General features: G+C 37.7%; 1 protein-coding gene across 4 annotated transcripts in view; it reads right to left on the bottom strand.

Annotated features, from left to right (window-relative positions):
* Window positions 1-499: 499 nt before the first annotated feature.
* TCAIM (T cell activation inhibitor, mitochondrial) overlaps window positions 500-25,259 on the bottom strand; it is a 31,636-nt gene continuing 6,876 nt past the window's right edge. For all 4 annotated transcript variants that reach the window (XM_019634356.1, XM_019634371.1, XM_019634362.1 and 1 more), the window contains exons 2-11: window positions 24,039-24,111; window positions 21,364-21,499; window positions 20,105-20,258; window positions 15,219-15,471; window positions 10,470-10,592; window positions 8,177-8,274; window positions 7,802-7,893; window positions 3,834-4,066; window positions 3,110-3,241; window positions 500-1,115 (exon numbers count right to left, since the gene is read on the bottom strand). In XM_019634356.1, coding sequence (XP_019489901.1) covers window positions 875-1,115; window positions 3,110-3,241; window positions 3,834-4,066; window positions 7,802-7,893; window positions 8,177-8,274; window positions 10,470-10,592; window positions 15,219-15,471; window positions 20,105-20,258; window positions 21,364-21,499; window positions 24,039-24,111 — 1,535 coding nt within the window. In that variant the 3' untranslated portion in view covers window positions 500-874. The remainder of the gene's footprint in view (window positions 1,116-3,109; window positions 3,242-3,833; window positions 4,067-7,801; window positions 7,894-8,176; window positions 8,275-10,469; window positions 10,593-15,218; window positions 15,472-20,104; window positions 20,259-21,363; window positions 21,500-24,038; window positions 24,112-25,259) is intronic.

Here is a 25,259-nt window from a genome sequence, read left to right on the forward strand (position 1 = left end):
GTTTCATGAAACCGTTACACTATTTCAATGGGTAGGAAAATTTATGATTTCAAACTAAATTCTCTGTCACTGAAGATGTTTTTACAAACTGGTATCAGATCGTTGATGACAATGTCAATACCATATATTCATTCAATTGCTTTTTTTCCCTTCTACTCTTGCTTTTAGGCAAAATTTGGTTATCTAATTTTTACTACCCATCAATCATCTGTTTTGGACATCAACTGTCCATATTGGCTGCAAAATACACATGTGTACCAATACATGAAATAGGACTATGAAGTTGCATGTTGAATTGGGTTACACATGGACATGAGTTCTGTTACTTCGGAGCTATACAAAATGCGACCTATTTATACGCAACCACATGCATATAAAAACACATGTCTGAGGGCCGGCCAAGTGGCTCAGCTGGTTAAGAGCTTGCTCAAGAGTGCGAGCTCTGAGCAACAGGGTTGCTGGTTCGATTCCCACATGGGCCCCGGCTGAGCTGCCGCTGAGCTGCCAACATGGGGCAGGATGGCCCAGCTTAAAAAAATAAAATTAAATTAAATAAAAATTAAAAAAAAATATGTGTCTGTAACTCTGTAGAATCCCTGACTCACACACCATTACAAATATGTTCTTTTAACCCAACAGCTTTTAACTAGTCTATCCAATTAGGTAGGAAACACCGTACGATTGGGAGAGAAAACCTTTTAAAAACAAGTTTCCCAGCAAAAATTAAATTTTTAAAAAATATCTACTTTTAAAGCAGCAGTTAGAACCTTTGTTCTTGTAATAGGTAGATAATACTGTTATATCAAATTGTGGATTTAAATAAGTTTAATTTAACAGTTACTTATCTCTTCAAAAAATAGTACAGATTTCTGTGTTACTTAACGGCTTCTCCATTTTTCCAATTCCAAGGAATACAGAGGTCTCCATCTTGCATAACAGAGTAGAAATGTGAAACGCAGAGGTGCATCCCTTGGAGATAAGGCAGCGATTGTTCTAGAAGTCTCTTACAACAATCCACCATTTGTATACTAGAAACGCTGGGCTCCTTATAAAACTTTTCCAGGGAGAATTTCTTCGTTGAAGCCTGTATCAATTCATTTTCAATAACCTTTAATCTGTGATAGCAAAAATAAAAATAACATTGCCACAAGCAATTCAAAGAAAAGAAGATGTAACTGCATTTTTATATATCAGGGTTATATACCTTTCTATTCACAGCACTGAAAGTGGTAACCTCAAAGGCCAAATTATATGCTGAGGAGACGTGCGAGTGGTTATCATGCAGTGCCTGTTATTTCCACATGTATTTCTAAAAGTATTTGTTGAATCTTTTTTAGCAGGAAAAGGGTAAAAATAATTCAACATAATTTAAAAAGCTCTTATCCTGCCTCACCTCGCAGCTGTTAGCCACTGAAGAAAGCCCCCATGTAAGAGCTGTGAACTAGGTTATTACCAGCCTCCCAAGGGGTCGGGCACCACAGAGAGAGGACATTTTCTACCTGTCAGCCAGGCAGTGTGGCGAGATGGGGGATGCAAGTCCTATAGTCTTGAGGTCATGTGGGGTCTAGAAAGACAGGACCCAGATATTAGCTTAGAATAGTGGTGTTTAAACCGCTCAGCAAGCCGAGGGTCCTGCTGAGGTATTCAGAGGCCCCCGTGAGCATGGGTGGCCACTAGCTCCTTTCCTCTTTAGGGCAACTGCGAGCTTTTATCTTTTTCATAAATTCGGTTTCCACTTAAGAATCCACTTTATAAACAGATATGCAGCTAAAATGTGTATGAAAACCACTGTCCAAGGACACACTTCCTCTAAGGAAAGAAGGCAGTCTTAACCACTACCTAGGGAGCATAAGGCAGGTGACCGTCTCAGGGTAGGGAGAATAGGCTGAAGGAAAGGAGACGAGACCAGGAGGAAAAACTCTGGGCTCAGAGTTGGAGGTCTGCAGGGGGAGAAGGCGGTGTGACTAAAGGGAAGGTGTGCTGGGACCAGCACCCAAGTGTTTCCCTGTGTGTGTGGGGGTAGGGGTGGGGAGGGGGGTGTATGGGTGGGTACAGGGATGAGGGCTCTGGAGCCCGGAGCCAGGAAGCAGTAGGGAAATGTGGACAATGGATTAAGTCAATGACTATTTACTGACGGCCTCCTGCGTGCCAGGCACTGGTCCTGGCACTGGAGGACACAGACACAGCCTTTGGCCTCGTGAAGTCGGCCTCACCAGCTGAACCGCTGCCCACCCGGCGGCTCTAGGCCCTCGCGCCCTCCTCCCCTGACACGGCCGCCTCACCACCTCCCTCTCCTGCTGGCGCCTCTACCCCGACCTCCACGTCGGGGCTCCCTTCCCAGAGCGTCAGCCTTGGCTCTTCCCGCTCAACTCCACTCTGTGGCCCGGCGACCACTGACATTTGAGCACTCGGGTCTCCTAATAGACACGAATTCAGGGAGGGCAGACACCAGGACTTCACTTTCCCTAAGTGGCATCTTTCACAGCTTTGGACACAACGGTCACAGCAAACGGGGACGACACGGACAAATCCTCGGCAACCTAATCGCCCCAGGCAACATTTTAGAAAAACCACCTCTTTTGAATGTAATACCCTCCTTTCTTCATAGTCGATACAGAAAACATTATCAAGCAGGACCGGCACTGCTTAGGAACTAAAACAATACATTTTTTTTACTTAAAATTTCTTGTTTAATTAAAATGCAGATGAAGCTTGTTTTCTATAATTAGTTTTCAAAATTTTCAACAATTGCGATTCCTGGGAGTCAAACAGTAACTCATTTTTTAAATTTTTCTTTGTTGCCACCCTTTTCCACCTGGAGAACTTCTTTCTCATGTCATCTTTCATGCTCTGTGTTGACTTTTATATTAACAAGGCCTGCTTCTCAAATTGAAGTACATGGTCGTAATGTAATTTAGATTATTAGAAAACAGCCACAGCTAATCCCCGGCAGAACAATGTGGGGAATAAATAAAGGTGGAAAATCCACAAATCAGCGGGTTTCCTGAGTGAGACACAGCTTTTCTGCCCCAGATCTGTGAGCTCTGAACACCCGGCTTCCTAAAAGCCAGCCCGAGGGACAGGACGCTGCGGGGCCCCCGGCACTCACTCGTCTTTCCTCTTCATGTTCTCTCGGGCCTGCTGGGCTTTCGTGAGAATGAACCACTGCAGTTTCGCTGGATCGCAGAGGGTTGGGATGTTAAAATGGCCGAGTTCATGCAAGCTTGGAGCATATCTGTCGCTGTAATGAAACATACGTGAAAGAAAAAATCATTGATTCCCTCCACTCCTCACTCCACTCGCAAAGAAAATATTTTAGAAGTCTGATTAATGGAAAAGAAACTCATCAAGTAAATCCACCTTAAAAGTACAGCCAAATTGACTTAAAGTTGTGCTGTCCCCAAAGAGACACACTTCATCAGGGTGGCCACATACTGCCTAGTCCTGTGACCATCCTCATCTGTAAAATAGGGGTAGTAACTCATTTCATGGTGAGTGTGTGAGAGCGAAAGAGAGTGCATTAAAGCTCCAAGCACAGTGCCTGGAAAATACTGAATGCACAAAAAATGTGGGCTATTGATTTAAAATTAGTTTAATCCTATCAAGTTTTCCATAGCATTGACTTTGCCCCATTAGTGGCAATATACTTGAGATTTAATTCTTTAATCTTCTCATGTTGGCTTTTCTAATGTGTGAAAGATTGTTGCTAACAGAAGTGGTGACATTCTTTTCTTTAATTCCCAAGAATCACACACTGAAATACAAAACAGTTTAATCTTACACACACCCAGCTGAGTGAATGAATCCAAGTCATTCTCATTTTAGATAGTTACCTGTTAAGGATCATTTGTAAACCACGCAGACTTCGAGGGTGAAAAGGTATTCTGGTTTTCAATAGTCTTTTATGGAACACATCAAGAAGAGAGTAATATTCTTCAAGCGTCAATACTGGCTGTAGTTCTTCGATATAAACAACTTGTATGCCACCTAGAAGATAGCTTATTTGGTCTTCTAAAAGCATCAGCCTCCTCTGAAGGTCAAAATAACTTGGTAATCTTTCAAAAAGCTACAAGATTTTTTTAAAAAAGGAAAGAAATAGTTTTATGTTACGATAATAGCTCAATTTTAGGATTCCAATAAATGGTATTGAGAAATTTTAATAAGAAAATTATTTCCTAGAAGGAAAGTTCAAGTAAACGATAGAGACTTAATATAATTCTGGAAATATTAATATTCAAAACAAGCCACTGTAAATCTGAGGAATTTTTAGGTAGGAACTGAAGAGATTGCAGAAAAAAAGAAACATATTCCAAATAAAAACAAGTCCTAGGTACTAACGGTTCAGATATTTAGGTAATTATTTAGATAATTATTCAAATTCGTTTAGAATAATTAATAGTAATAAAGAAGGGTTTTAGAAATAAAGTATATGTATTTCAAGTCCAAGTCTATTTCTTCAGAATTTAATTCATCTAAATTAAATTAAATGCAATAAACATTACTGAGCACCTACCACGTACTTAAGCACTAAACTGGGAACCTGGAGTGTCTGGATTATGAGTTGGTCCCTGGGGCTCAGTCGGGGTACAAAGAAAGAAACTAAAAATCATAATTCAGTAACTAGGTGCCATGTCAGGGTGAATGAATAGAGAGAGGTGGGTCAAGCCAAAGCTCCTATGGAAGCCTACTGTCACCGATCTGAAAAGATAAAAGGGATGTAGAAAAGGTTAGATGCGTGCGTAATGTCTTAGGGGGAGAAAAACGATGTGCAGACATGGAGGCAGAATCGGGATGGCATGTTGACAAGCGGGCAGTGTGCTGTGGCTGGAGCGTGGCTTGCCTGTCAGTGAGTGGAAAGAGAAGAGCAGGTGGGCAGGTGGGCCCAGGTCAGGGACGGCCCAGGTGCGTTACTTGAGGACTTAGATTTTACACAGAAAGCCGCGGCCATACAACTTGCAGAGGAGTTGAAAGCCGTCTACATCTTTGCTGTAATAAAAGCAGTGGAAGTATAAAAATTCTACAAATGATGGATAATGTACTCCTAACACTTTGTGAAAAATAATTTTACTATTTACGTTTAAAATTTTTCTCTCGATGGGTTTTTCTTGTATAAATGGTTACTCCATTTAAAAAACTTTTTGAGATAATTATAGATTCATACCATATTTCATCCAGCTTCTCCAATGCTAACATCTTGCAAAACTAGAGTACACCATGCAAGCAGGAAACTGACACTGACATAACCCACTAAGCTTATTCAGATTTCACCTGGTTTACTCGTACTCATTTGTGTGTGTGTATTTAATTGTACGCAATTTTATCCCATGTGGAGACTCATGTGACACAACCACAGTCAAGACACAGACGAATTCCATCCCAAGGACCCCTGTGCTCCACTTCCACGTCAGAGACACCCCTGCTTCCCCTGGCAGCTGCTAACCTGTTCTTTCTGTAATTTTATTACTTTATGAATGTTATATAAATGGAATCAGACAGTGTGCAATCTTTGAGGCAGACTTTTTTTTTTTTTTTAAAGATTTTTTTTTTAAATTGGGGTATTGGGGGGAAGGGAACAGTGCTGGGGAATTGGGGGAAAGGGAACAGACAAGTTGCTGTTGTTTTGTTCTTCAGTCTAGTTGTGGAGAACGTTGCTTCACTGGCCTAAGTTGGCACCATCATTGCGCTCTTCCCGGGTGAGGCAGATCAGTCGCCGGCTTCTGGACGGCCGCTCACTGCGGCTGCTGGCTGCTCACGCTGGCTGCTCACGCTGGCTGCTGGCTACACACGGTAGCCCATGGCAACCCACTGCATCAGGGGCTGCAGCCTACGCCGTCGCAGGCGACTCATGGCAACCCAGCTCCAGGTTGAGCTGTTGTTCAGCATCTTAGCTGTAGAGGGCAGTGTCACTGGCCCTCATATGTGGGATCCGAACCGGGGCCCTCTGGCGTCCCAAGCCAGTTCTTAACCATCGCGCCACTCGGCCGGCCCGAGGCAGACTTTTTTCACTCAGCACAACGGCCTTAGGACCTGCCCACGTGGGGGCGTGCATCAGCATTTCACTCCTTCTTACTGCCCAGTGGCCCGTTATATGGATGTGTCAGTTTGTTTAACCATTTGAACACGGACGGGCATTAGGGTCTTTTTGTAGTTTTGGGCTATGATGAACATTTGGGTACAGGTTTTGTGTGAACATAATTTTTCATTTCTCTAGTATAAATGCCCAAGAGTGCCACAGCTGGGCCCTATGGAAGCACGTTTCATATTGTAAGCAATGGCCAGACCCTTTTCCAGGGTGCGTGTACCATTTCACACTCCCAACGGCAGTGGATGGCTGGTCCACATCTTCCCCAGCATCTGGTGGTGTCATTATTTTTCACGTTAGCCATTCTGATAGGTGTGTAGTGATGTCTCATTGCAGATTTAATGTATATTTCCTTATGGCTAATCATCTGAACATCTTTGCATGTGCTTATCTGTCACCTGTATGTCTTCCTCTGTGACATGTCTGTTCATGCCTTTTGCCCGCTTTCTGGTTGGATGTTTGTTTTTTTACAGTTGGGTTTTGAGAGTTCTTTATGTACGTAGATAAAAGATGTTGTTAGATATGTGGTTTTTCTACCAAATATTTGATTTGCACAGATACTTCACCAAACAATGTGGCCATATGTGGATGGCCAATAAAAACACAGAAAGATGTTTATCATCATTCATCATTAGAGAAATGCAAATGAACCCACGATGAGCTAGTACCAACACTTATTAGAATGGCAAAATTAAAAAGATGACCATGGTAAGTGTTAGCATTTTCTTAAAAAGTGAAAATACCCTAACATATGCAGGCATTCCACTTAGGTATTTACCCAAGAGAAAAGAAATATATGTCCATACAAATGTTTGTAAATAGATAATGTTCATAGCAGCTTTATTTCCAATAGTCAAAAACTGACACAACCCAATGTCTGTCAATAGGTGACTATTGGAAAAACAAACTGTGGTACATCCATATGATGGAATACTACATGGCAATAAAAAGGAATACTTTTCTTGATACATGCAACAGCATGGATGAATCTCAAAATAGTTATGCTAAGTGAAAGCAATCAGACACCCTCCCCTCAAAAAAGCACATACTCTGTGACTGCAATTATATAAAACTATGTAATTATATATAGAAATATAAATGAATCTATAGTGACAGAAAGCCGATCAGTAGTTGGATGGGATGGAGTGCTAGGATGGAAGAAAGGGTTGACAAAGGGACATGAATGTACTTTTGTGGGTGATGGATATGTTCACTATCTTGAAATGTGGTACTGATTTCACAGATATTCACATATGTCAAATCTCATCAAATTATACACACTAAACATGTACAGTTTATGGTACGTCAATTATACCACAGTAAATCTGTTAAAACCAAAACAACAGAATGCAGGCCTTTAAGCTATGCTTCAGAAAAGACTATGAAATTTCCAAGTAAAAACTGACTTAAAAATCCGTCTTTTAAGTACTTTAACTACATGATATTAAGCATCTAATCTGAAAAGAGATATAACTCTGACCAAAACAAACTTTTTCTTTCTTTTTTTTAGCTGAGCCATCCTGCCACCTGTTGGCAGCTCAGCTTGGGCCCATGTGGGAATTGTACCGGTGACCCTGTTGCTCAGAGCTCGCACTCTTGAGTGAGCTTTTAACAACTGAGCCACTTGGCCGGCCCTTAAAAATATTTTTTTTAGTCCACTGACATAATAGCATAGTTTGAAATAAAAGTATGTCAAAGACAAATAGAAATTTTTCTTACCTTTGTCCAGTGATGATGGACATCCATTGTTCCCAGCATGACATGACCCACTGCACTCATCCCGGAACGGTCTGTAAATATTATTGTACACCCTGACGATAAAACACAAACCCTTTGGTGGCTGTCTAGAAATGCGGCATTCTTTTAGCATTGTGCACATAATTACTTAAACTTAGTGTATACATTCAGGATTAAATTCAGCAGATGCTTAAAGGCTAATTTTATGTCGCTGATTTATTCAGAGGCACAGATTTAAAAATTCAGCGGTGATCAAGTCACACCAGCAAAGACTTTCAATGTTTAGTTTCCCTCTGCAACTTACAGACGTGTATAGCAGCTACATAATACTTTAAAAGAAAATGGAAATGTTTGTACCTTTTGCATTTTTAAGTGTTTCCAAGTTCTGCTGTGCTAAGCGGCCTAAACTATGCAGCTGGCTACAGCGATGGGCGACACCCCAGCTCCTCTGCCACCTAGGCCAACAGAGCACACAGGCCCATTAGCACCGCACCCCTGGAGGAGGAGGCAACATTCACCCCCAGCTGCTGCCCTCCAGTGGAAGCCAGCGAGTTTCTTTCTCAAGTACGCACACAACCAGCTCATTTTTCAAGAAGCAACCAAATGGAAACTGAATTGTTGACCCGAGAATAAAAATATTACTACTAATGCTTGGGTAATCCAAAGTCTGAAAACAAGCAAATACACTATGTTGTTTCTATGTTAAAATAAGAGGACGACATGGGATAGGCTTTGAAAGAAATCCTTTCCCTCTCCACATTGTTCAGTGGTGAAGACTTTGTTTCAGATTTAAGTTCCAATTAGGAATTCGTTAGGTTTATCAGACCCTTTTTATCTTACTATAGAAAAAGTGATTTTTATGTTACCATGTCATCTGCTCATTTTATAAGTAAACATTAGATCTTAGTGACCACATGGAACCTGGTGTTCCCATGATGTCCCAGAGGCACTGCTGTGTAAAATGTAAAGGGCACTGGTCTGGAGTGGTTATCAGAATACCCACCTTTGAATCTAATTCTGTGATTTATTAGCTCTATGACCTTGAACAACTTGTTTCTAGCCTTCCTAAGGTTTCTCTTTTGTACATGCAAACTGGGGAAATTTCCTACTGCACAGGCAGTATAACCAAAGGAGATGATATAGAGAAGGAGTAAGGCCCTCCAAACAAGCTCTTGAAAAACTCAGGTTCCTTCTTTCATCCACACACAGATTCTGATGAATGCCATTTCTGATAAAATGAAATAGATTTAAATTTTTTCCTTTTAACCCACAATTGGAAAACTAATGTATAATTTAAAAGAATTAACTGTGATAAAGCCACTAAATACTGTTCTGATTAAGACATGGTCTTTCATCTAGGCTGTTTAGCATTAGAAACAATGTCATTAGTCACAATGTTTCCATTTGTTGGAGATTTGGCTAATTTTCCAGTAAGCAGTCATGTCCATGGTCCTCAAACATTTTGGTCTCAGAAGCCCGACTGCACGCTCAAAAACTGAGAACCCCAAGGAGTCTTTGTTTATGTGGGTTATATTTATTAATATTTACCACAGTAATAATTAAAGCTGAGAAATTTCTCTAAGATATTATAAAATAATGTTTATTTCTTTTTATGTTTTTTTCATTTTATTAATCCCAGTTGGTTATGACAGATCTTTTAAAATTTGTACTAAAAAAAGTTATAGTCACATGTTTTAATTTATTTTATAAACTTTAAAAAAGAAAGGATCTTATTCTTTTGTTTCTACTTAGTAAAGTCTACGTTACTAGACTCTGGCATTGGAAGGATCTCCTATAATCAAAGTTTGGCCTCAAAACTACTATGTGATGATAACAGAATGGCTATCAGCACAAACCCTAACATGCCACCACTCCAAGCCTAAACACTTTCCTTTAAAATCTGAATTATCTTAGACAACTCCGATTTGAATGACCAAGAACAGAATTTATAAACACTATCTGTACTCTGCAAGCACAGGAAAAGGTGCTATTATGGTGCCCAAATAGTCATTTGGTTCAGTATAAGAGAAGTCCTGAGAATGAGGGTTGAGAACAACAAAACACGCTACAGTAACCCGTAACAGAAATGTTTCAGCACGAGACTGGGTGACAATTTTTCAGGGTTATTGTAATGGGAGTCCTGTGGCTAAATCACATGACCCCTTCCTTTCCGTTCCTTACAGTTTTAACAGATGTTAAGTCTACTTTTATACTAAACTTCAGCATGTTATCTTTTAGATAACTGCTATTTCCAAGTTTATGAAAACTTGAAGTCATGCTATAGAACATAGAACCAAGACTATGACATCTCCCTTCTGCTTTTTAAACTTGAATATCAGTTTTGATGGGGGAATAATTATTTTTTTATATATTATGTGTATATGGTAAAGGAGATTTTTCTTACAAACTCATTATGTAAAAAAGTTCTATTATGCTAAAAATGTATCAGTATCTACAGCATACTTCACTACTTTAAACAACAAATTGATAAGTTTTTGTATATAGACATTTCATTACTTTCATAAAAAGGTAATTGAAGAATATTTCATTATCCAGATAATTAAAGATGCAAATATTTAACTGCTGGAAAACTTTACCAATAGGTAACACATGTTTAAATAATCTCTAAATTAGGTTCTCTCTTTATTACCTGATATCTGAGAGCTGCAACTGATGAGACAGTTCATCTTTTAAACGATCTAGTTCTTGTCTAAGTGGCAAACTGTTCTCCAGCTTTTTAATAGCACTTTTCCCATTGGTATCTAACCAGGATCTAGAAAGAAAAAAACCCAAAGATATACACATTCTAATACTAATTATAATGCACACATTTCTACTATTAAAAGACATATGCATTACCTTAAAGCGGCCCCAATGTTAAACTGAGTTTCCAATCAAGTCTTTACCAAATTATAAGTAAAGAACAGAGAAGGGGAGAGGTGAACGTAGACTGAAGTCGTTGAGATGAGACCTGAGCTGGGCATTTGGTTGGGTGGAAAAAAATGGAGGCGGGAAGGAGCAGCGGGGTCATACATGGCCAACCTGCAAGGAGCAGATGCTTTTGGAGACTTTGTGGTAAAAAGACTAGGTTGGTAAGGTCTGACCAGTGCAGGGGCTTGGGTAGAGAGATGAGGAAACAAACAATGAGAGTTATGGGTACTAACAACCAAGATTCAAGTAAAGGAAGAAACTGGAGTCTTCCCAGCTAAAACCCACAAAGTAACCGTTGCAAGTTCCTTACTCACGATGCACTGCCTTTTAAATGTCACCAGTACCATTAGATGGCACTTCATTGATGGCAACCCATGGTAAGAAATATTTTAAATGGTGACTCAGTATACACACACATACACACACAGACATGTTTATATATAACTAAAACAAGTATTTTGAGAAGCAGTACTTAAACTTACCAACAATATATACAGAGGATGCCAAAAAAATGTATACACATTTTAAGAAAGGAAAAAAATGTATTAAAATTGTAATACTCAATATATACTAACAAAAGATGAATACAAGTCATGTGTATATAGTTTTTGGGCATCCCTGGTATTTAAAAAAATTTAAAGAGGAACAAAACAAAACAACTTTGATAGTCCCATGTCAATAAATTGTGTTATTTGAAAAACAATGACTTAGCCTATAAACAAGAGGAATAACAAATAGTAAATAAATGCATGTACTACTGTTGTTATATTTTCTCTTTTTAACTTTACGTCCTGAGATATCAGAAATATCTTTATCTGCTTTTAAGAGTAAATTTTGATCAGGTGAATGCAATTGATAAATTAGGTACAGATCAGTTTGATATAAATTTGCAAAATTACTTGTAATACTACTTCTGACACTGCATAATTCCGCATGTGTTCCTTATGATTCCTCCTCTGTAAACTACATGTAAAATAAAGATGATTAAATAATACAGGAATAAAAATAAAAACTTAAACTGTATACAGTCAAAATGATCATGGTGGCTAACAAGTTTTGGCTGAGTTATAGGTACCCTAAATCTCCTTACTAGGCAGCACTCAACCCATATGATTTGAAAGCTCTCAAATGGTTTAACAATTCTATAATCATCTGTAATTATTAATTACTAATTTGTGATTAATAAATAATTAAAAATTAAACAAAATTAATAATTGAAACAAGAAGTTGTTTCAATTCTGGCTTTCATGATAAAAGCTCCTGGAATCCTTACTGGGAAAAACAAAACAAAACGTTGAACAAAGCTTCAGCAGAGCTTCCTTCAGAGTGGGTGACATCTATGTTTGGGGAAAGGTCAAGGCTGGTCTACAGGGGCTCCGGGCCTATGTGAATGTGCTAGAATAGGGAAACTGGGTTAAGTTAGGGAAATAAAAGATATGAAACCTTTCCACTAGTCCAGGTGTCATCACTCCAGCATCAGCACCCTAAGGCATGCTGGTGAAGGCAACACAGAGGTTTTGCAGCATTTAGTCTACATTGCAATTCACTCTACAGGCCTGAAGAGCAGTACTCCCTTCCTGGCCTTTCCTCAGTGCTGTGTTGCCCTCTTCTGTCCTCCCAGCCCAGGCCTTCTGGTCTACCAGGACCCTTTCTTAGCTAATCGCACATTCCATGAGGTGTGATCATCTGGTTCAGGTAAGTCACTAAGATATCAATGCTCAAGAACTATAACCCAAAGGCGTCCAATATAAGCATTAAAAACTAAACAAAACAGAATCTCCAACTGAAATATTTTAGAAGGGAGGTATTGAGTAGAAAGATTTAAGGGGATACCAGTCAATTCTCAGTATTCTCTAGCCCAAGAAAAATATGTGTAAGTGAAAGATATGAAAATAGCATTATACTAAGAACCACCCACAACCTTATTCCAAGTCTTTCAGATGCTGTATGTCTCATTTAGAATTTGATATTAATTTTAAATCACAGTTTTAAAGAGAAAACAATATCTGTTATAAACAAGGCTAAAACTACAGTAATGGTGTAACACTGTTAATTTCACTTGATGAAGCTAAGAAAAGAAAGGTTCTATCTGGCTAATAATGGGTTTTCTCCAATATCTGACAAGATAAATAGCTATTGACAACTGGCTCAGATAATAAAGATCAATAAGTTAGAAAGTTAAACTTCCGCTGACTTCAATTTCTAAAACAGTGGTCTATTTAATTTATGTTATTATGCTCACTCTCTAGTATAATGTACAATATGATGTCTGCAAGTCTTCTTAAAACAATTTTCCCCAACATTATAAAAAGTTTCAAATATATAGCAAAGTTAAAAAAATTGTGTATTTTACAATGTTGTTGTACAATTAGGAAAGCCTACTTTTATTAATGACTGAGAAATTTTATCGGAGGAACATACAAATAAAGAACTTATAAACTCATCTTGGACAAAGAACCCAGTTGAATACCACTGATCTTGTTGAACTGTCTTTTCCTAGTTGCAATCTATTTTCATTAGTTTGCCAGCTGGCTAACTCTGAGTTCCGGGTCCTTGGGACAATATTTTCCCAATGGCTGCACACCCAGTTTCAGACCAAAACTGTACCCTACACAACACTCAACTGAACCACAGACTGCTCCTCTGAATTTTTTTTTTTAATTTACTTTAAAAAAAAAAAAGATTTTATTGGGGAATTGGGGGAGGGGAACAGCGTTGGGGAATCGGGGAAGGGGAACAGATAAGTTGCTGTCCTTTTGTTCTTCAGTCTAGTTGTGGAGGACGTCGCTTCACTGGCCCATGTTGGTATTATCATTGTGCTCTTCCCGGGTGAGGCAGTCGCTCGCCGGCCATTGGACAGCCGCTCACAGCGGCTCACGAAAGCTCACACCTGCTGCTGGCCAGCCCCACTGCAGCCTATGTTGTTGCCAGTGACTCACGGCAGCCCAGCTCCAGGTCAAGCTGTTGTTCACCATCTTAGCTGTAGAGGGTGCAGCGTCACTGGCCCTCATGTGGGATCTGAACCCCGGCCCTGTTGCTCAGAGCTGGTGTCCCAAGCCAACTCCTAACCAAGGCGCCACTCGGCCAGCCCTGAGTTTCTTTAATACGTCATTCTTAGCTTGAGTCAAGATCCAACAATTTTTGCTTCTTTGCCTTGACTTATGCAATACCACTTTTTCCCCTATACCCTTTAGACCAAGCATTCCCAGCCTTTTGTTCACCTGTACACATTGCGAGATGATTCCAGGAATAGGGCTTATGGGTATACACAGACGTCCCAGTGGGTGCGAGGCTGAGAACCTCTCTTAGCTCATGCTCACAGCAACCTAACTCGCACTGTAGCCTCTGCGTGGAATTTACCTTCAATCACCTCTTCTGTTTTTCTAAACTACTTCCTAAAATCATCAATCTCTATCTCACCATGACTGTTCTTCCCTTTTTTTACCCCTACTCCCTACAGTCTCATTACTTGTGCTCTATCATTAAATTATCATCCCCAAAGCCACACTTTCCTCTTGGTTTTGTTTACAGAAGAGAATCTGAACAATAAAATCCACATATTTAGGGAGGACTTATCTGTTAGTTACACATATAGACATAGCAGACATGGACCATAACCACAGACACACACACACACACACACACACACACACACACACACACGCCTTCAGATGGATGCTTGTCTCCCTTTCGGTACTGGACTCTGTTACTTTCCCGTTGTCTCCAGCCTTATTTGGGATCTAGCAAGATACCCAGGGGGAGGAATTCCTGAGTTAGTATAGGTAATCCACAAAGCAACTGCTGTGCCCGTGGTTAATTAAGGATAATTTACCATGTTGCAATGAGTGAGAATCCTTTGGTAAGCCACACAGACTCTAGGTATAACCACAGAGACAGAATGTGGCTGGTCTTAACGGAGTCCAGTGATGACTTCATCAAAATTCGACATTAACCGTGACTTACAAACAAGACAAATGATAGAGACATGTTTTGTACATGGTTTTTATAATTGAAAATTATTTTTTTTCTCATGGTACTTCTAAATGTTATCTGTTCCAGATGGTATTTCTAAATATTGTCTCCATGTATTTTTATTATGCATGGATTATTAAACTAAAGGCCAGCATTACAGAGCTCTCGAAAGAAACTGAAAATGCTTAACACATGAAGACACTTAACATACTTTTGTAGTCTAGATGTATCCTTTCTCCATATACCAGGGTTAACTTGAGGAGGAGAATTTAAAAAATGTAAACAAAACAAAAATCTCCTGCATGCGTATGGTATCAAAAGATAAAAAATGTAAAACAATTGGAAGTATTCTGGCAACTTTAAAAAACATGAAATATCTTTTTCATAATGGTCCCTGGGTTAACTATATAGATAGGATTACTTTTCCTGAGAAATTAGACTTTAACTCTAAACACTAACTACAAATAAGTTTAGTTAAATAAAAACTTGTACATACGTTAGGGTTGTTTCCATTCTCAAGACTTGTTCAAGATGTTCATCTGGGTCCTTGAATCCAGTAAAGGAGTAATAAGACTTGTCCCATTTGATGGGCCTGTCAGTTGTCCTTTTTGTCTCTTTGGGAGGCTGAGAATGCACACTGCTATTCAAGCTTTGGATATGTTCAATTGATAAACTGCAGGAGTTGAGAATATATAATACTGTGCTTAGCAGATCTCTGGTGTGCAAAGTAAATTTGACTGCTCGAAATCCTAGAGAATATAATTCCCCCAAACAATGAATACAGGTGATTATTTGCTTCACTTAAAAATAATTTCTTATACAAAATTTATAAAATCAAAATCTTTTCAAACATTCCATTACTGATTAAAATATATCTGATTGGCAAATCATCTGTTAATGGAACACTACTTCCCTTTTCCAAATCTAAACCAACAGTATCTTTACCTTCATGAATTCCTTGAATTGTCAGGTCCCTTTTCTAGTTTGGCACCAGAGGCCACACCCATTGCAGCCCAAGAAGGGGACTTAGACTATTTTCAATGTTGCCCATAAAGTTGGTCTCTACAGTCTGAGAGATGAAAGAACTCTCCTATGAGCAAGTGTCCATCAAAGACAGTTTCCAGCACTAAGATGACGGTGATTGAAGGAGAGGGGAGGCTGCCTGTGACAGTGGTTCAGAAGAGGGGAGGAGCCAGACAATCTACTCTCAGTGGAGGCAGAAACCCATCTAGAATTTTCTCTGTGATTGTCTACCCAACTAGCTAGTAACTCAGTATTTTCAAAAGTGATTTAAAATTCCCTAATTGTTTAAAAGTTAGTGTTTCACAGTCTAATTTTCATACTGAGGAGTCACTGGGTTAAAGTTAGTAATCTAACTTAAGCCATCAATAGGAAATCCAGTTTGTCCCCCCCACCTTTATTTGGTGTTAAGTGTGGTTCTAGTTGACTTTACATAACTTTTCAGTCAACACTCCTACTAACTGTGCCATTACTAATCTCTCTTTTCAAATGTGAAGAAATAGACTAAAGGAGGTTAAGAAGCTAAGTACTTTCTCCATTACAACCCGCTGACTTTTTTCTTTCTTTTTAAAAAAAAATATTTTAAATTGATTTTGAAAATTATACAAGCATATATATATGTGTGTGTGTGTGTGTGTGTGTGTGTACATCTTCATTGTAAAATTAGATATGTACAGTAAAAATAAAAGTCTGTTAACAGGCACACAACCTCACACCTTTACTAGACATAACCATTAACAGGTATATATGCTTTTAGTCTAATATGGTAGTTACCGTATTCCCCCATGTATAAGACGCAACCTATTTCGAAAAATTTGGGGTCTAAAAACTGGGTGCGTATTATACAGTGGTTGTATTTTTTACTTGCATTTCCCACTTGTTTTTGCACTCATACAACCACTGTATAAGACGCACCCAGTTTTTAGACCCCAAAGTTTTCAAAAAAGGGTGAGTTTATACATGGGGAAATACGGGGTACTATCTATATATGGCTACTAAAATTAAATAAAAATTTAAAATTTAGTTCCTGGTAGCACTAGCCACATCTCAAGTGCTCAGTGGCCATATGGGGCTAGTGCCTGCTATATTAGTGCGGATATAGAATAATTTATATCATTGCAGAAAGTTCTCTCAGACAGCACTGCTCTAGACCTTTTCTATGTGCCTGTGTGTATGCATATTACCCACAGTTTGAATTGTTTCTTTTTAATATGTAAATGGTATCATTCTGGGTACATTACTTTGAACTTGCTTTTATCATTTAGCCTTGGTGACCCTTCCATATCTGTATGTATAGATCACCCTCATTCTTTTTAGTAGCTAGATCCTAGTCCAGATAATGACGGTAGCAACATTTATTTAACACTTCTGAAATTGGTAGACATAAAAGTTGTATTTAATTTTTCACACTGCATACAAGGCTGAAATGTATTTTCTGTCTTTGCCTATGATGACAGATACCCCAGTTTAAATTATTCTCAGGGGTACATATTCTCTTGCCATGTACACCGAAAGAATCTAGAACATGAAAACTGAGAAAGATTTTTTTAAGTTGAATCATTTGAAGGTAAAATGAGAAATATTGGCATCCTAGTCAGTGAAAGAGTAAAGGAAAATCTAAAATTCCTGCACTTAAGGTTGGGAAGAAATAGTTTATGCTGAGAAGAGCTAAGTCAAGGAATAAATCTCAGTTTCTATCTTATCGATTCCATTAATTATTTAATCCACTGTCAGGGCTGCTATATAGTAAGAAATGCCTGTACCAGGCTGCATATTTCCTTTACTGGAAAATTGTACCTAATTAATTTAGTTTGCATTTGCTTACCGAAGCTAAAAGTTCTAGTATGGTTATTGACTATTTGTATGTATTATTTCCTGAACTGTCTAGTCATTTCTTTGCCCGTTTTGTAACAGAGCTACTCTGAGTTTTCTTTCTGATTTCTAAGAACTCTTTATATATTAACATTGTTTTTGGTCATTTAAGCTGTATGTTTTCTACCATTTCTAGTTCATTTTTTTCTATAATCTATTTTTGTTTAATGAATGGTTCGAAGTTACCCATTAACTGAAAGCAGAGGATTTTTGTCTTTACTCAGCCATAGCTGACTATAATTATTACATTTTAGTAGCAATGCACAGAAAACTTAGTGAATCTTTAAGTTGTTTTAAAATTTATTCTAATAACAAAGTATATTTTCTCACAGACCACCAAAAAGATGTTTAGGCTTTAATTTGATTTAGGCCTTTAATTTTGGTAATGAATATCACTAACAAACATTTTACCTTACTACCACCTTAATTATCAATAAGAAGCTGATTAATGATTTTTAGTGTTCTAAAATTAAAACCTTAAAAAAATACTTGATCTGAATTTTATAATTAGATAAAAATGTTAAAGCCATAAAAATGTTTTAAATCTGTCAGAGTGTCAACCTGTGTCATAAAGGCAAAGGCAAAAATAATAACAACACTTTTAAAGAACTGATAGATAATGTGGTATATAAGTCAAAACAACAGACTAGGAATAAGGAGATATTATTTTTAGTACCAGCTCTGTCTCTAATTTGCTGTGTGAAACTTTCTAAATTTCCCTCTATTTGTTCCTTCCCTAACGAATAAATTTGGTTCATTCTTTTTTTGGTTTTGGCAGTTTTTTTTAAAAAAATTAGTTTCAGGTGTACAAAGTAATGCAATAATTATACTTTAGGTTCATTCTTTAACTCCATGTATATTCAATATTTAAGACAAATTCAGCTGATGGTGGTAGTGGAAGTAGCAGCTGTAGCTGCAGAAATGAGCTTGACTCTCTCAAACATGTAAAAATAGAAGCAGACTGGTGACACTTTTATTTTAAAAATTGTAAAGGATGTAATTTGCCTTTACAAATCCATCTGTCATGGAGAAATAAGGAAATTATGCTTAAGCATGATGCTTTTTCAATTCCTAGCCTAACCTTGACCCTGAGTACTAGGAACATATATCTATTAAAAATATTTATGACTCTCTGGTCTGACAACAGCAAAGACTGTACCTCTCTTGCTTATGAGACTCTCATGGCTAAGAACAGCACATTCAAAATGATTATTTATACTTTTGAACAGAACTGTGTCATTTAGAGTGATAAACATAATTATTTATTATTATTATTATTATTATTATTATTATTATTTACAGCATTCTTCAGTAGAGCTGTCCCTCCACAATAGGACTCTAAGTTGATTTTTTGTCTCTGAATACTGAAGAACAGAGTCTATTTTTTAAAAAAATCCAAATCAGAGGTAAATGGAGAAGCAGCCAAGGAAAGGAACTTGGGATTCCTGATCTCCCATGTTCAATCATGGGAGAATAAAAGATGAGGGGGAAACAGACTATTAAATGCCCATCCCTGGACAGACTGGGTGGGACGCTGTCTTCAACATAAAGATCCCGTTGCAGTACCTTTTAGATCAAGCCCCTCCTCACTCCATCCAAGGTCGTGAGAGCCTTGTGAGAGCTGGGTATAAGATAGGGACCTTCAATGGAGTGCTTCGGTACTCACGCACAGTACTTCACCTCTTTCGTTTTAATAGTGAAGACAAAGTTAAGGTCACACAGCCAATCAGTGGCAGAGGTAGAAACAGATTCTAGGTCTCAAAAGACCTATCAAATATTGAGTTTCATAATAGTTTGTTTAAAAAAAATTATAGTGTATTTTCTAATTATTTTAGTTTTAACACACAGAAAGCTCTTAGTAAATCTCTAAATTGTTTTAAAGTTCATTCTAAACATAAAGTTATTTCCCCAAGAATCACCAAAAGGGTATATAGAGAAATAACAGAACCGTATTTGCCCCTAATTTTAAGTATTATTGGATTGTGGCTAAAGCAGTGACAAAGGACCAAACAGAAGGTTGTATATTATGATTGAATAGATTTAAGAAACATGAGGTTGGAGTTAAAAGACCTGAGTTCAAGACCCTTATTCTATCTCAACGGTCCTGGGAAAGTCACTGGACTAAGTTACAATACATATGGGCAAATACTACCTACTTCATAGGCTACTTTGAGGACTAAATAAAAGAATGTAAGCTGTACTTTTAAAAAATATAAGTTATAGACATGTTTAACACTTAAAACAGTACTGAACAGGAAGGAGACAAAAAGGAACACTTAGTTTTATAGATTAACAAGTTTAAACATAAAAAAATGGTTTGTTTAAACACATGCAGCCAGGAATAAAATCTAATTCTAGGAAAATAAATCAATTAAATGAAATTTTTTTATGAGCAAGACTTCAATCTAAAGATATGCTGGCAATGTCAGACTGAATGAATCTATTTAACATGAAGCTTGCAAAGGACACACTAGAAATAAGAAAACGTACCGAAAGTACTAAAGGGTTCCTGGCCATCAGAAGAATTCTGGTCTGTTTCTCTTACATAAAATGTAAGCTGAGTGGGTTTCAAAGACTTGAAGCCTGGTTTCTGGAGGTTTTCTAAGTAGACGCTTAATCTCTGAAGAGAATTTTCATTGACTTCCTGAAAAAAAATATTAAGGTGCATTTACACACAGAATAAAACAAGGAAACAGAAATTATATCCTGAACTTCTTGACACACACTGAGGGCATTAAATAATTTAGTATTAAAAAATGTTGTGATTTCATAGCATTGGTAGAGAAGGGAAAACATTCACCTCCTACTAGGTTTAATTTTTCCATACATATTGGGTTTAAAAATGTTAAATTATTAAATATTAAATTAAATTATACTAATTTATTATATCCCTAAGGTAATAGATATTTTTCTGTTGATTCAATTTATTTACTAATTACTTAGAAAGGATCTGACTTTGAATAGCCAACATCCATTAAATATCATAATTAGAATATTTTCTTAAAGCAAAGAAGCAAAATTGATTTTCTACTGTACGTAGAAAAAAGTAACAGAATAGTGCTCTAATTTTCAAGAATTTTAAATTCTTTTTCATATTAAACTGGGTGTCAATGTTAAGGAAGATAGAAGGAACCAAAGAAATAATTCCAAAGTATTTGGCTTTGTAATACATGATCTAATGTTAAAAATATTGGCCTTCCTAACTAAATTTATCGGAAGTTTCACATCAGTTTGCATTCCTGAGCACACGCTCAATGATGGTGCAGGGAGCTAGATCAGCAGGATGCAGTATACGGGACAACCACTGGGGCTCTGGAAAACCATTCTTGCATCATCCTTATAAAAAGAACTGATCATGGGAACAGAGGCCTTACATTTTCTTTTGAACCTTCAATTTTACTCTAAAAACTAGCACAGAAAACACAATTACTAATACGCTAAAGAGTTTACATGATAGTTTTATTGCATGTATAAAAAATGACAGATTTCGTAAAAAACAATATATTTTCGGTATTCAGTGTCTATATTTCAAATTATTGGGTTGTCAGAAAAGTCATGACATATTTTTTCTATGTTTTTCGTTGCAAAAATGCGTCACGACTTTTCCGACAACCCAGTAGTTCAAAGCACTGATTATATCATTCCCACAGAACAATGCAAATGTAAAGAACTCTCTGTATTATCTGGTATCAAGGGTAAATAAACTAAACAGAAATGCAGACTAACGGTTAGAAAGATAAAATGTTTACCCTTTCTCTGGGGTGCTGTCCAAAGAAATCTGGATGTACTGCAAAATAGAACGGCCTCAAGGCATTGACAGCTTCAGCTCCTGAAAAGGCTCTTGAGTAGAGAAACCAGTGTGGAAATACCTTCTCTAGACATAACCTTTTAAAAAGATGTGGATTTATTATTCGTTAAGGCACTGACATCCACGCAAATCCCCAGTGTCTACAATGAAAGCAACATTAAAATTACTGTATATGAAAAATACCACAGAAACGAGATCGAAACCAAAATGCAAAACTTTGTGGTTTTTCTGAAATCTACAAAGTTTTCACAAGTAGTGAGTGCCACATAGTTTCTAAAAACAGTGGATATAAATTCCTCTGATACAATGAGAAATAATATTAAATAAAGCCTACTTGGAAATGTTAACTGGCTTCATGGCAAATGCTGACAATTTTCTATATCATTCTTCAGATTAAAAAACCCCTCAATATCCAACAGTGTAATCTTTTTATAAGAAAAAATATTTTGAGAATTATAATGCTTAAAAAGAAGATATGTATGTCTCTCAGTTCATTTCCTCATTATTAGCGTGCTAATATTATTCTAGTTGGATAACTTAACATTTCATTTTTCAATTTTGGCATAACACACCTGAGAGTGTTTTTAGAAAGTACAGTTTTAAATGCCTTGAAATTATTTGCAATTTTGGGGAAGCACATCCATGACATCTATTTTTGCTATTTTAATTTACCCTTTCCGTTCTGTAACAGACTATATAAAGAAGTCTCTAAATACTGGGCACATTTTTTTTTAAATCTCATACATTAGGTATACTGAGTCTTTTGAAAAGTTTTATATTTTTAAAATGGTGGGATTACAGGTTCATTTCTGGAGGTTTTTTTTTAAACAATCTGGAGACCATCAACATATTTTCAGACTGCCTTTTGTTTTGTTTTGTTTTTTGCATGTATTTGAATGTTTTAAATCCAGCATATAGATTGTGTAATGCGCATTAGAACAGGAATTGGAACAGGAAATGAAGCAGCCAGGTGTGCAAGTCCTCAGTGCGAGGCAGCATAAGTCAATGAGACAGCTCCACTGATTCCCCATCTGAGCTTCAGCTCTCGTTCCCAGATGTCTGACAGACACTTAGCTTACCTGCCAGCCTCTTGAATTTTACAAGTCTTAAAAAAGGAGTAGAGGTTACTAGTTTCCTTCTGAACTCAGCCTGGATACAGAAGGCAAGGGAGCAGTCAGTTCAATCCAGGACTGCCTTCCTATTTCTGTTACCATGGCACCTCTGTTCTCCATGATGCCAAAGCACAAAACCCCAGATTTACCACTGCCCAAACTAGCTCATCATCTACCCCATTTCCAGTTAGTCTTCAAGTCTTGTTTCCTCTCACTTTACAACGTCCCTTGAAATCGTTCCTTCTTTCCGTTTTCTCAGCCACCACATTATCACCACCACATTGGGCTGCACAGCCTCACAAACAGCCACTTCCTGTCTCTTTTCCTTCACCATATTGTATACGGGTTAATTTTCCTCAAGCCCTTATCACTGGAGTCCCTGTTAGGACACCTTTGATGGTCTTTTCAGCTTCTGCAGAATCAAATCCACTCCTTAGTCTCGTATTTCAAGTGCCCCATAATCATTTCTGATCTATGTTTCCAACTTGATCTCCAACAACTCCTTCCAGAAACTCTCAGTCCCAGCCCCCAACGATCGTCCTCAGTCGTCCCTTCCTTCTGTGTGATGTCTACGCTCTCCAAAATGTACTCGCTCACTAATAATTACTGCAGACCTACTATGTACCAGGAGGCAATGTACCCATTTCCCTCAGAACCTTCCCTTTTGAATCCTCATTATAAATAGTCTTTCCCTCTTCTAAACTCTAAAAAAAGATGCTGTGTGCCCCACATATTTGGAATATGTCGCCATAATGTACAAATGATGCATCTGTTCTGCTCTCCTTCCAGCTACCCATCCTCAACTCTCACCATATCCTTGACGGCAGTAAATAGGTTTAACACATATGCTGTTGTTTGCTGTGTTAGTTAGGGTCTGCTGAAAAACAGAGGCCAAGACAGGGTTAGCTGTGCAAGAGAATTATTGGGACAGGAAGGATAAGATAGGCGAGCTTTCGGGCCATAGTTCCAGTCTGACGCCCGTGAAAGGAGGAGAGGAGAAGGCAGGAATGCTGGGTGAGAAGTCTTGGGTGGGAAGTCTTGGGCGGCAGCTCAGTCCCAAGAAGGGCTCAGCTATGAATGGAGAGTGAAAGGCACTCATTGGAGGAGGCCTGTGTCTTGTTGGAAAAGAGCCTGATGTAGGATTTAGATTATACATATGTAAGTAGAAAATACAGCAGCCAAGTGACCCTACTATACAATTTAAATGCAGAGTGGTTTTCCATATGATAGCAGCAGACTTGAAGGCAACATGATAAAAACTGTGCTCAGGATAACTTAATGTTTTTTCGCATTGAGCTTTTCACACTGAACTATTCTGAAAGATGATATTCTTTTCACTTCTGCTCTGAATGAACTCCTGCAGGACCTGGCTGCTCATATAAATTTTCTTTTTTTGTTCCTGCCCTCCACCATAATATAACTTTAGAATTTCAAAAATAACAATAAATTAAAATTAGCCAAATGCGTAACAGATATTATTTATAGATTGGACCACGAAACTTACCTCCTGACAGGTCTCAGGCGCCAAAACATTTCTGAATATATATGTGTGTCAACTTCCAGGCGTCCATTAATTGCTTAAAAAGTTAAACAGATATCAGTACAAACAAGTGGAATTTGAAATACAAAATATTACCATTTACATTAGCACCCACCAAAATGAAATATTTAGCTATAAATCTAACAAAAAATGTACAGGGTCTGTATGAGGAAAACTACAAAACTCTGATGAAAGAAGTCAAAAAGAACTAAATAAATGGGGGGACAGCTCATGTTGATGGGTAGGCAGAGTCAGTACTGTCAAAATGTCAGTTCTTCCCCACATGATCTATAGTTTCAATGCGTTTCCAATCAAAATCCCAGCAAGTTATTTTATGAGTATCGACAAACTCATTTTAAGATTTATATGGACAGGAAACAACACAGAAAGAACAAAGCTGGGGGTTGACATTACCCAACGTCAAGACTTACTATAAAGCTACAAGAATCAAGACAACGTGGTACTGGTGAAAGAACTGATCAACTGAACTTCATTAAAATTAAAAACTTTTGCTCTCTGAAAGACAATGTAGAGAGAATGAGAAGACAAGCCACAGACTGGGAGAAAATATTTGCAAAAGACACTCATGTCTGAAACAGGACTATTACCAAAAAAAACCAACCAAACAAAAAAAAAACCTTAAAAAAATCAAATCTAGGTAAGATTTGACTTAGTTAAGACAGCACAGGTACAAGGCTCAAAGCTTGCAAAGAAAAGACTAGAAGGATATACATATGCAATCTGTAATTAGCTATCTTTAGGTGGTAGGATATTAAGTGCTTTAATTTTTCTTCTTATTTCCTAGTTTATTTATAATGAACATGTGACATGCTCTTAAAAATTAAAAAAAAATCAATGCTTTTAGCATGCAAATTAAATGAAGAAAATGAACAGGAATGAGTGTTGTTCACTCAGTATGTAAGACAGGCCCCAGCCCTGGGAAACCTGGTCAAAGACAATCCTGAACTGTGGTCCCAACTAGCTCAAGAAGAAACAGCTCTCTACACTCATACATAATGACATTTCAATTTTTATGTTAAGAAAATTTATGCCATTTAACGGCAAAGATACTAATAAGTGAGCTAAAACTGTAGATAAGAAATAAGAAATAATACTTGGGAGGCATATGATCATTCAAGAATATGAATGGGGGGCCGGCCGAGTGGCTCAGTTGGTTAAGAGCTC

Source organism: Hipposideros armiger, unplaced genomic scaffold (genome assembly GCF_001890085.2).
Source record: "Hipposideros armiger isolate ML-2016 unplaced genomic scaffold, ASM189008v1 scaffold_18, whole genome shotgun sequence".
NCBI classification, from domain to species: domain Eukaryota; kingdom Metazoa; phylum Chordata; class Mammalia; order Chiroptera; family Hipposideridae; genus Hipposideros; species Hipposideros armiger.